At 43.5% G+C, this 13,422-nt stretch overlaps 1 protein-coding gene across 3 annotated transcripts in view; it reads left to right on the plus strand.

The window, feature by feature from the left end:
- UGGT2 (UDP-glucose glycoprotein glucosyltransferase 2) overlaps positions 1-13,422 on the plus strand; it is a 672,069-nt gene that overhangs the window by 3,097 nt on the left and 655,550 nt on the right. For all 3 annotated transcript variants that reach the window (XM_077483028.1, XM_077483030.1, XM_077483029.1), the window contains exons 2-3: positions 346-428; positions 4,116-4,246. In XM_077483028.1, the coding sequence (XP_077339154.1) occupies positions 346-428; positions 4,116-4,246 (214 nt within the window). The remainder of the gene's footprint in view (positions 1-345; positions 429-4,115; positions 4,247-13,422) is intronic.

Raw genomic sequence — 13,422 nt, forward strand, 5'->3', positions numbered from 1 at the left:
AATCCAAATCCATTTGCAGTGTCTGTTACTTGTCAAGCCGCCATAGAACAGAAACAATACACAGCGATGGTTGTTCTCTGTATTAATTTGTTTCTGTAAACCATGTCAGCCCTCAGCATTTACTAATTCATCATATAACTCCTATCTTTTATTCCATCAACCCAATCTGACAGGCAGTGTTGAAATGACAGAATAATCTTTGCTTAGCTCATTACAGGCTGTTTTTGTTTAGTGATTGTTGAATTTATGTTTTAAGCGTTATGTCAAATTTTAATGAAACCTCGTGTGGTATAATGTTTCATGATTTATGAAAATTGTGTGTTTTTTTTTTTTTTTTTTTTCCAGTGAATTTATTGCAGAGGAAGGAAATGACAAGTTTTGGCAGTTTTTGGGAACGGTGCAAGAGATGACTATTTATAAAAACAAAGGTAACTAAAATGGTCATAAGCTTATTAGGCGTTTGTTTTCAATCTTGCTGACATCTGCATATTTACCCACTTGTATTTAATCCTGATTGGTGGGGGTTTTAACCATTTGAGCTCTGGAAGGTTTTACCCCCTTCATGACCAGAGATTTTTTGCTATTCAGTACTGCACTACTCTAACCACTTCAGCACCTGGAAGGTTTACCCCCCTTCTTGACCAAGGCATTTTTTGTGGGACCCAATCAGCGGGTTCGTCAGATGCGATGTCTGCCGGGACCTGCTGGGCCCTAGACCTGGAAGTACCAAGTACGTGATCTGGTGCAGCGCAGCCACCCTGCCACAGTATGTCTACGGTGGGCGGTCACTAAGTGGTTAACTGGAAATTGCTCGGTCATGCAGCACTGTACTCAAATGAAATGTATATCATTTTTCACACACAGCTTTCTTTTGGTGGTATTTGATCACTACTGAGTTGTTTTTTGTTTTTTTTATTATATAATTTAAAAAAGAGTGAAAATTCTGTAAGGAAAAAACAATATTTGCTGTTATTAAACATATCCAATAAAGTTGTAAAAATTATTATATATAATAACATTTTAAACCTATATACATTTTTTTTTTTTTTTTTTTTTTTTTTTACTATTTCAAAAAAATGTTTTTGCATACTTTCATCAGAATAATTCAGTGTATCAGGGATATATAAAAAAAATTATTTATTTATTTTTTCTGTCATGTGAACCTAGGGTAAAGTTAACCGGACTCGGTGACAAAATCTGCTAACCTGATTTGTAATAAATATGTATCTAGATAGATCAGAGAAGTTGCGTTAGCATTATTAGAAGGTAACATTGGTCATAGCCAATGATCCACCAAAGGATCTTTAACCACTTGCTACCCTACTCCTGTAGATATATTGTGAAGGGGCGGCACGGGAAGGCTCAGTCACACACACACACACACACACACACACACACACACACACACACACACACACACACACACACACACACACAAACACACAAACACGTGAATACACCCCTCACATTTTTGTAAATATTTTATTATATCTTTTCATGTGACAAAACTGAAGAAATTGCACTTTGCTACTATGTAAAGTAGCGAGTGTACAGCTTGTACAACAGTGTAAATTTGTCACCTCAAAATAACTCAACACACAGCCAACAATGTCTAAAATGCTGCAAGAAGGGAAAATGTCCAAACTGGGCCCAAAGTGTCAATATTTTGTGTGGCCACCATTATTTTCCAGCACTGCCTTAACCCTCTTGGGCATGGAGTTCACCAGAGCTTCACAGGTTGCCACTGGAGTCCACTTCCACTCCTCCATGATGACATAACAGAGCTGGTAGATGTTAGAGACCTTGCGCTCCTCCACCCTCCATTTGAGGATGCCCCACAGATGCTCAATAGGGTTTAGGTCTGGAGACATGCTTGGCCAGTCCACCACCTTTACCCTCAGTCGCTCTGACCCCCCCCCCCCCCCTTCAAACTCTGCAGCAATGCTTGCAGCACTCATGCATCTATTTCTCAAAGGCAACCTCTGGTTATGACGCTGAGTGTGAGCACTCAACTTCTTTGGTTGACCATGGCGAGGCCTGTTCTGAGTGGAACCTGTTCTGTTAAACCTCTTTATGGTCTTGGTCAACGTGTTGCAGCTCAGTTTCAGGGTCTTGGCAATATTTGTATAGACTAGGCCATCTTTATGTAGAGTAACAATTTTTTTTCAGATCCTCAGAGTTCTTTGCCATGTTGAACTTCCAGTGACCAGTATGAGAGAGTGAGAGAGCTAAAACCAAATTTTACACACCCCCTCCCCATTCACACCTGGGACCTTGTAACACTGAGTCACATGACACCGGGGAGGGAAAATGGCTAATTGGGCCCAATTTGGACATTTTCACTTAGGGGTGTACTAACGTTTGTTGCCAACAGTTTAGACATTAACCACTAGGCATCTGCTCTATAGCCGAAAGACGGCTGCAGAGCGGACGCCAATTGCCGGGAGGCTGTCCCTGAACGCCCTCCTGTTTACTTCCGCAATGCACGCTCCCGCGAGCGCGCATCAGGGAAGTTCTGTGCTGGCCGTGTCCCCTGGACACAGCCAGTCACAGATCGCTATAAACGGCCAATCACAGCGGCCGTTTACAGCGCGATCGGCATGCCCAATGAGAGATGATCTCATATGTAAACATATGAGATTATCTCCCAGCGCTGCTCTCCCTCCTCACACAGACAGCGTGTGAGGAGGGAGAGATGAACGGCTGCAGCAGCCGTAAGTAATTTCCCCAGTGTGCCACCTGTCAGTGCCATCTGTCCCCAGCTCTATCTGCCCCAGTGCCATCTGTCCCCAGTGCCACGTATCACTGTCACGTGTCATTAGTGCCATATCACTGTCACGTGTCATCAGTGCCACATATTAGTGCCACCTATCAGTGTCATTAGTGCCATCTTTCATCAGTGCCACGTGTCAGTGCCATGTATTAGTGCCACCTGTCATCAGTGCCATGTCAGTGTCACTGTTCTGGTGCTCCAGGGCCTTCAAAAGTATAATAGGTAGTCAACAAGTTAGATGTGTAATTTATGCTCCTAGAACACATGATGGTGCTCCCTGCATGTTGGGCCTCTCTATGTGGCCAGGCTGTGGAAAAGTCCCACACATGTGGTATCATAATACTCTGGAGGAGTAGTAGAATTTATTTTGGGGCGTTATTTGTGGTATACACATGCCATGTGAGAGCAATAAACTATTACAATGACAATTTTGTGAAAAATAAATAAATAAAAAAATCTTCATTTTGCAAAGAATTGTGGGGAAAAAAATGACAACACCAAAAAGCTCACCATGCCTGTTACTAAATACCTTGGAATGTCTACTTTCAAAAAAGGGGTCATTTGGGGGGTATTTGTACTTTCCTGGCTTGTTCGAGTCACAAGAAATGAGATAGTCCACCAGTACATCAGATGTGATCAATTTTGTATGATTCGCACCACAGCTTGTAGACTCTCTAACTCTCTAACTCACAAAGACCAAATAATATCCACTAATTTGGGTTATTTTTACCAAAGATATTTAGCAGTATAAATTGTGGCCAAAATTCATGGAAAATAATAATAATAATTTGCAACATTTTATCACAGAAACAAAGAAAAATGCGTTTTGTTTTTTTTTCAAAATTTTCGGTCTTTTTATAGCGCAAAAAACCCCCCCAGAGGTGATCAAATACCACCAAAAGAAAGCTCTATTTGTTTGGAAAAAAGGATAAAATTCATTTGGGTACAGTGTTGCATGACTGAGTAATTGTTATTCAAAGTGTGAGAGCACCAAAGGCTGAAAATTGGTCTGGTCATGAGGGGTGTTTAAGTGCCCAGTTGTCAAGTGGTTAATGGCTCCATGTTGTTGTTTTGAGGGGACAGCAAATTTACACTGTTATACAAGTTGAATCACAGCAACAACAAATGGGATTTGTAGGAGAGCAATTAAATGCAATTAATTGAATTAAAAATACATACTTAAATAGAATTATTTTTTGTTTTATAACCAGTGTTCCGTGTCACGTTAGGTACTGGTAAGTTGCAATATACACATCAGTATTTATTTCTGCATTTCTAGAGAGTTTGAATTATACTTTATTGTATGCAGGTTAAAATTTTGAATTTTATTTTTATATTTTAGACTCTGAGTACTCCTACTACAGTCTAATACTAAAGAAAGCTGGCCAGTTTCTGTCAGACCTTCAGCTAACCCTGATGAAATTTGCCTTTTCTTTAAGGGCATACTCTCCCACTGTTCAGATGTTCCAACAGGTATCTGTCATCTTGTTGTTCTACTACTAATGATGCTTGATTTTACAGTAGAAAACTATTCATATATGCTTCTAATGTCTTAGCATTAACATTTTTACATTAGATTGGTCTTTCTAGTAAGTGTATGATTTATTCATATAAGCTTTAATATTTTTATTTATTTTTTGTTTTTACCACTTCTTCTTTTCTATGCCTCTTTTTAATTTTATTAGAGTAAAGTCTGCTTTAAAGTGATTGTAAATGACCACCTTCTAAAACATCCCATTCAGTTTAAAACATAAATGAAAAACCTGTGTGTGTGTGTGTGTGTGTGTGTGTGTGTATATATATATATATATATATATATATATATGTATATATATATATATATATATATATATATATATATATATATATATATATATATATATATATATATATATATATATATATATATATATATATATATATATATATATATATATATATATAATTTTTTTTTTTTTTTCAAGTGATCTCATCCCCTCTGTTTTTGAGCTGCATAAGAGCTGGGTGGAGGAGAAGCAACAGCATGCTGAACTTCCCAGTGAATGGCTGTGCAGGGAGGGGTGTCAGGACAAGTCTGATCATTGGAGGAGAGCAGGCTGAGTTCCCAGCATAACAAGAGAACTGACCATGCTGTGGTCAGTTGCTAATAGGAAAGCAGTGGGACTGGTAGGAATACTGGGATTTCACACAAAGGAAGCAATACAAAGAGAACAGGATACTTTCTCATACAAGTAAATGGTACAGCAGACACACTCCCAGCAGATCTGCACCCTCCTCATTTAGGTGCAGTCTGTCCCTTCTATAAAACTGGCGACCGACTGAGAAGTCAGCCCAGTTCTCCTGGAACCCAAACCCCCTCCTCACTACTCCAGCTCCTCAGCCACTTGTTTACTTCCCTAATCTCCCTCTGCCTTTCTGATGTGGCTTGAGGTACCGTACTGTTTCTGAGAATACCTTGGAGGTCCTTTCCCTCAATTTAGCTCCTAAGTCCCTAAAATTGTTCCTGGGTCTCCTTTAGTATGGAGAGTCTTCTCGGTTCTGAGAGTTGCTTCCATAGATTCAGAACCTGGGTTTCTAGTGAAACAATGTGTTTACACAACAATGTGATGATCAAGGAACAAGAACGCATACATGCAGCAAGATGTACAGAGTCACATCTCCACACCCGCCGAGCATCGTACCTACTAATTTTATGAGGATTGGGGATCATACCTTGTCCAAATTAACTAATAACTAGCTTCCGAACACTAATACTCAACAGCCCGCGTTGCACTCGCAGCCCGCGTTGCACTCGCAGCCCGCGTTGCACTCGCAGCCCGCGTTGCACTCGCAGCCCGCGTTGCACTCGCAGCCCACGTTGCACTCGCAATACTCAAGTACTAATGATAGACACACACTCGCACACACTCGCACACAATCGCGCACACTCGCGCACACTCGCGCACACTCGCGCACACACTCGCGCACACTCGCGCACACACTCGCGCACACTCGCGCACACTCGCGCACACTCGCGCACACACTCGCACACACTCGCACACACTCGCACACACACACACTCTCGCACTACTCAGATCCACACAATACTCAGGTACACAGAATGCTTAGGTACTCCCAATACTCAGGTGCTCACATACACTATCAGTTTTGTGTCTGTGTCACTCTGCACAGCTTCTCCTTGTAATCTGACACTAGCAGTCAGTCACCTTCAGTGCCGCCTCTTCACTGATCAGTCTCTCCCTGTCAGCCTTTCACCTCCAGTCCTGCTAGATGTCCTCCCGCCTCCTCTGTCTGCGTCTTTCGGCTGATCTGCTGATCCCCGCTGAGCCGGCGGGTTACAGGTCCATCTCCACTCACTGTGCAGAGACGGACCTGTCAGATATCCACTCTTCTCCTATAGGGGGATCGGGAGAAAATGGACCGCCTGTCCGATTTCATCTGATCCGCCAGACGGATGGAAAATAGGGTTTTCATCCATCTGGGTTTAGCAGATCTGATTGGATGTCAGTGGACATGTCATCTCTGACATTCATAGCTTCATAGAATGCATGGAGTGTCCATTCAGGTCTGCCTGAAAAAACTGACAGGCAGACCTTAACGGTCCACATGCGTGAGAGGCAATCAGTGCCCACAAGTGCCACCAATCAGTGCCTATTAAGAATGCCAGTCAGTGCTGGCAATCAGTGCCGCCTATCAGTGCTGCCCATAACTGCTGTCAATCAGCGCCCATCTGTACTGCCTCTCTGTGCCTCCTATCAGTGCCCACCAGTGCCACCCAACAGTCCCATAAGTGCTGCCTATCGGTGCCCGTAAGTTCGGCATATTATTGCCTCCTCATCAGTGCCCACCAGTTCAGCCTATCAGTGCACATCAGTGAAGGCGAAAAATTACTTGGTTACAAAATTTACTGACAGAACAAAGTAAAAAACATTTCTTTAATTTTTTTTCAAAAAAAAAAAAAAAAAATCAATAAAATAAAAAGAAAAAACCCAGCTGTGATTAAATACCACCAAAAGAAAGCTCTATTTGTGTGAAGAAAATGATAAAAAATGTGTTTGGGTACAGTGTAGCCTGGCCGCGCAATTGTCATTCAAAGTGCGACAACACTGAAAGCTGAAAAAATGGCTTGGGCAGGAAGGGGGTGTAAGTGCAGGCAAGTGGTTAATGGTAATGTTAGAGGATTTGTTATGGCCTCTGACACCAATGGCTCTAGCTTCCTCTTCAGTGTGCTTTGTGGAAAGTTGCAAATGTAAATGTCCTGTAATGTAAATTTTACATTACAGGACATTCATTTTTAATGGGCTGCCTAACTCAGTGCAAGGTAACTCTATGCACAAAAACACAAAGCTATTGTGCGGCCCTCTGCAAGCGCCTGGGGCCAAACTTGAATATTGTTATAATCAAGTGATGACCACTGATTTAGACCACAACTTTCTGTCCCAGTGAATCTCCCCAGTGAGCAATACAATCCTGATGGGGGCATTAACCTTTGCCTACTGTTTGTAAAATACTGGATACTTGAAAACCCTGCTCGTAGCAGCTCCAAATTGGGGATAACCTGGGTAGCTGGAGAGGTAGATTTATTTTTACATTTTGAAGATTGATGCTGGCATTGTTGGTGTGGTAGATCTGAGTAAGATTGTACAATCAGCTTGCAGGCTGTATGGTCACCTTTACAGGCCTGTCCTGAGTAGGGATGAGCTGAACCGAACAACCTTCGAACGGACCGAAAATTCTTACGAACTTTAGAACCCCATTAAAGTCTATGGGACTCGAACGTTTGAAATCCAAAGTGCTAATTTTAAAGGCTAACGTGCAAGTTATTGTCCTAAAAAGGGTTTTTGGGACCCGGCTCCTGCCCCAGGGGACATGGATCAATGCATAAATTTTTTTTAATAACAGCAGTTTTTTCGGGAGCACTGATTTTTAATGATGCTTAAAGTGAAAAAAATGTGATTTAACAGAAAAAAAATCATTTAAAACTGCTTGTGGTTTTAATGTAATGTCTAGTTCTGGAAATATGGATGAAAATCATTTAGAAAAATGGCACGGGTAGCCCCCCTGCCCATTTACCAGCCCTTTTGGGTCTTGTACAGATATTAAGGGGAACCCCATACCCAAAAAAAAAAAAAAAAAAAAAAGGCGTGGGGGCCCTATATACTCAGAACAGCAGTATACAGGCGGTGCAAACAAGACAGGGACTCTGTAGGTTTGTTGTGTTAAGTAGAATCTGTTTGTAATTTTGAACTGGTACATTTTTAAAGTGTAGCTCCAGTCAAAAAAATCTATTTTTAAGCTTTTTGGAAAACAGGGGTTATCACCCCTGTATCTTTTTTTTTTGCTGTCCGTCTTTTTCATCTCACTTCCTGTTGTCTCCTTCCATTTGTAAGTTTGGATGTTTGAAAGTAGGGGCCTGCCCTATATGCTCTGCAGAAATTTGGCCCTAAGGTGTTGGTGTTGCCACAACACTGTAAACCCTCAAAGTGACTCTTGGTGGGCGCTGGAACGCCCTGCTGTGAACTACTATATCAAGAATTGTAATTGCATGCCATTGTTGAACAGTGGTAGAAAAATGATTGGGCCTTAGGCACTGGTGCCACAACACTGCAACACCTCACAGAAACTCTAGTTGGAGAGCAGGAATGAGCCCTGCTGCAAAGTATTGGATCAAAAATTGTAATTGCATGTCCCTGTTAAACAGGGGCCGAAAAATTGGGCCTTAGGTACTGGTGCTGGTGCCACGACATTGCAACCTCTCCCAGCTACTCTATTTGGGGTGCAGGAATGAGCCCTGCTGCAAAGCATTGCATCAAAAATTGGGCCTTAGCCACTGTTGGCACACACAACCAAAAATGTTCTTCCAAGCTATCAGCAGGATCATTGAGGAGGAAGAGGATAGTCGGTCAACATAACAGGACAGTCACTCAGCATCAGCATAGGCATTCTTGAAGGGATGTGACATTTTAAAAAAATAATATTCGGTTATATCCGCTTCAGTTGCTTGGTAGCTGGTGGTGATCCAAGACTGATTCATCTTTATGAAGGTCAGTCAATCAACCGAGTCGGTGGACAGGCACACACTGTGATCGGTTACAAAGCCTCCAGCAGCACTGAATGTGCGTTCCGAAAGAATGCAGGACAGGCCAGTAGGTCAATTGCATACTGTGCAAGCTATGGCCAGTGATCCATCCTCAAGACCGAGTAACCCAGAGGATTTTCGAGGGGAAAGGTGTCCAAGTCTGACCTTGCCCCTTGGTATTCCTGCACCATCTAAATCAGACGCTGGCGATGGTTGCTGGTACCGATCATACCTTGGGGCTGCGGACTAAAAAATTGTCTGAACACATTGGTCAGACGGTCACCTTCTCCACCGCTCCTTCTGTGACTGACCGAAGTCTCAGCAACACGTTGTCCATGACCAGGAGTTTGTGACCTCCCAGTCTCTGGGAACGCATTGCACAGACCTTTCCGCAAGGCGTCCCGGAGATGTCTCATCCTCTGCTCCCTCTGCAATGGCAAGCTAAGGTCTGCAACCTTACCCTTTTACCATGGATCAAAGAGAGTTGCCAGCCAGTAATGATCCCTCTCCTTGATCTGAAGAATACGAGGATCCTTCCGCAGGCTTTGCAGGATCAGGGAGGCCATGCAGCGTAGGTTAGCTGAGGCATTCGGTCCGGAGTCCTTTGGGTCACTAAGGACGACATGATCTGCAGCTACCTCCTCCCAGCCATGTACAAGTCCACGGGTTTCCTGGGACTGTAAATCATCCCTAAAAGACTGCTGATGCTGAGTGCCAAGCTCCACCTCCATGCTGACACAATCCTCGTCCTTGTCCTCCGTCCTCTTCCTGTGTGATTGGCGGGACAGCAGGAACACTGTCTGGATAAAGGGGGCCTTGAGAGGCAAGGAAGTCCTCCGCTTCTTGCCTCTGTGCTGCCTCAAGTGCCCTGTCCATTATTCCACACAGCGTATGCTCCAACAGGTGGACAAGAGGTACAGTGTCAATGATGCATGCACTGTCACTGCTCCCCTTCATCGTGGCCTCCTCAAATGGTGACAGGACAGTGCCTGCATCCCTGATCATGCCCCACTGGCGTGGTGAAAAAAACCGAGCTCCCCCGACCCTGTCCTGGGGCCGTAGTCGCACAGGTACTCATTGATGGCCCTCTGCTGCTTGTGCAGCTGCTGCAGCATGGCCGTCAGAGTTGCACCTGGTGGGCATGTGACAGATAAGGCGGTTCTTGGGCAGGATCAATTTCTTTTGGAGCTTAGCCAGCCGAGCACTGGCATTATATGACCGGTGGAAATTAACACAGACTTTCCTGGCCTGCCTCAGGACATCCTGTAAGCCCGGGTACCTGCCCGAGAACCTCTGCACTACCATAAGCCACACAGGGCACGTGGGTTAGTTATCTTTGTCGGAGGGCAGAGAGGAGGTTGGTGCCATTGTCGCAAACCACCATTCCTGGCTTAAGCTGGCGTGGCGTCAACCACCTCTTAGTCTGCCCCTGCAGAGCTAACAAAATATCTGCCCCAGTGTGGCTCCTGCCCCCCAAGCACACCAGCGCAAGCACGGCATGGCATCTTTTTGCCTGCGTACTTGCGTAGCCCCTGGAACGCCTACGGAGCACCGCTGGTTTCGAGGACAAAGCACAGGAAGAGGCCATGGAGGAAGAAGAGAAGGGGGTGGAGGAGAGAGGTGTGTCACAACCAGTAGTAGCATTTTGGAGGCGTGGTGGCAGAACAACCTCCAACACTACTGCACCTTGTCCTGCATCCTTCCCAGCTGCCAAAAGGGTGACCCAATGCGCCGTGAAAGATGGGTAACGTTGCTGTCCATGTCTGCTGGACCATGAGTCGGCGGTAATACCACCTTATCGCTGACCGCCCTGTCCAGCGAAGCATGGACATTGCCTTCCACATGCCGGTAGAGAGCATGAATCGCCTTCCGTGAGAAAAAGTGGCGTTTGGAAACCTGCCACTGAGGAGCCGCACATTGCACAAACTCACGGAAGGGGGTCGATTCTACCAACTGAAAAGGCAGCAGTTGCTAGCATTCAACTGCTGGGCATGTGGATGGCTGGGAGTGAACTTCTTTTGACGGTCCAGCCGCTGGGGCAGGGAAATTTGCCTTGTACAATCGGATGTCGGTGTACTGCTAGCAGAGTGCCCGCAAGTACTTGGCTGTGATACACCTAATTCTACACCTTCATTCCTCTCAGTGCAGGTTTCAGAGAGGACTGAATGTATAGTGGAGTTGGAGATCCCAGCTGATGAGGAGCAAGGAGAGGTCCGCTTTGTTCTTTGGTGTGGGTCTCTAAGGTACGCTTGCCAACGAGCTGTATACTGTGCAGGAGGCCCAATACACCCACTGTAACTGCTGCAGCTGCCTGTGGTATAGGAACAGAACAACACCAGCAATAGGGGGTAGTTTCAGGTGTATACTGTGTAGGAGGCCCAATACACCCACTGTAACTGCTGCAGCTGCCTGTGGTATAGGAACGGAACAACACCAGCAATTGGGGGTATCTTCAGGTGTATACTGTGCAGAAGGCACAATACACCTACTCTAACTGCGCTAAGTTCAATCGCAAGAAAAGAAGACACTGTCCCTGCCTATCCTATCTCTCTGAACGCCGCAACACACTACACAAGGCTGCCATGGCCTTATAGTGTGGGGCGTGTACTAAACCCCCTGAGCTATAATTGGCCACAGGCATCCTGCCTGTGGCCAATTATGGCTCTCCTCGCTGCCGGCGCTGTGATTGGCCAAGCATGCGGGTCACAGTGCATGCTTGGCCAATCAGCCAGCAATGTACTACGATGGCGCAGTACATTGTGGGCCGTGAGTGCCACACGAATATGGCGCGAACGGCCCACAAAGTTCTGGCTTCGCCGAACAGGCAAACAGCGGGTGTTCGAGTTGAACATGCGTTCGACTTGAACACCCAGCTCATCCCTAGTCCAGAGAAGATGCCATCAAGTTCATGAGTAAAAGTGTGTGGGGTTTTTTTTTTTTTTTGTTTTTTTTGTTTTTTCATTTATTTATTTTCAATATCAAATTACAGTGGGGATCTGTCAGTAATCATTTTCAGCTTTTTGAGATCTTTGTTTAAAAAAAAAAAAAAAAAAAAAAAAAATACACATATATGCCAAATTGGCACTTGCTTGAGACTATGTTGAATGGTTTATAGTATAATACTACATCATAAATATGACCAAGTGTGCTACCATACTCTATATTTTTTTATTGTGCCTTTGTGATTGAATGTTGTAACCCTTTTTTTATGAAATATTTGGATGCACATATTCCAGCAAAAATTAATCTGTTATGAAACATAAACCTTTATTGCACAGAGCTGGGAAGCTGTAGCTTTGATCAATATTAAGGGAAAGCATCTAGGAATAGACTGGTGTAATTAATTCTGGGTAAAACATGTATGATATATCAACTCGCTGTTCCTTTGTAACATCCCATTTTTTTTTTTTATTATTATAATATTATTCTTATCTTATGATTATTCTTGAAATTCGTTAATGGAATTGTGCAGACGTTGAAAAGCAGTAACACATCTTTCAGACATATTATGGAATGTATTTTAAAATAACCCTGTCACTGAAAGCTTCACTACCTACTGAGCAGGTTTATAATCATAAATATGTTATTGAATGTATTTTAAAATGCAAGCAGTGCAAGTAACTGAATTTTTACCTGGTATCAGCCTCTTGCAATCTTTGTAGAATAGGCATGGAGCATAAGAGGAAGAAGCAGCACAATGTGCTAACAAGAAGCATGATGATAGGAGAAAGGTGAGCTCATCACTGTGCTGCTTCTCCTTTCACTGTCCAGACAAAGGCCATAGTGGCTCAAGGTTGACATGCACTTAGAGGTTGTGTCTTAAATGATGCTGGCTATTAGAATGAGGAATTCTAGTAGCAGAAAAAAATGTACTGCAGGGAATACCAGGCTTAAACCTAGGTTCACACTGCCCTATGCAAACCGTTGTGGGTGTCAATACAATGTTATTGACACCCCAAGATCAGTTCACAGATTGCAGTGCGAACTGTGAACTTGCTCAGGAATCGGATTGCATAGGTGAGAACACCCATGTGATCTGCTTCCAGTGAAGGGGGAAAAAAGTCCCTGCAGCTCTTTTGTTCGAATCCAATGCAAGTTCAGCTGTATGGCTGAACTCGTATTGCACAGACATCGCATGAGTGCAGGTGTGAATCGCATGCGATGTCTGTGTTCGCACAAATGTGAACCTAGGCTCAAGATGAATATCGCAAAGAAAGCCATTTATATTTAAAAGGCTTTTCTTTTTTATCTTGTTAGATTTTGGTTCGAGTTCCGCTGTTACCCTTAACCTGTCCCTTTTTTACTAACCCCTAAATGAGCCAATAATGTTTAAGTTCTCTGCAACACTAGTTTTGCAGTGCATCTTTACATTTTTTTTTTTTTTTTTTTTTTTTTTTTTAGCTGAGATATATTTAAAATATATAACTAAATATATGTTTATTTTTGACTAGTGTTCTATTTTTAATCTTTGGGCCAGCAGTGAAGGATGGTCACAATGGTTAACCTTTTGGTGCCATTTGTATAAACTGAGGACAGCAGGTTGTCAATAAATAAATAAAATTCTTCCTAA

The sequence above is a fragment of the Lithobates pipiens genome, unplaced genomic scaffold (assembly GCF_037356315.1).
Source record: "Lithobates pipiens isolate NorthernLeopardFrog02 unplaced genomic scaffold, aLitPip1_a1.2 Scaffold_16, whole genome shotgun sequence".
In the NCBI taxonomy this organism is placed as follows: Eukaryota; Metazoa; Chordata; class Amphibia; order Anura; family Ranidae; genus Lithobates; species Lithobates pipiens.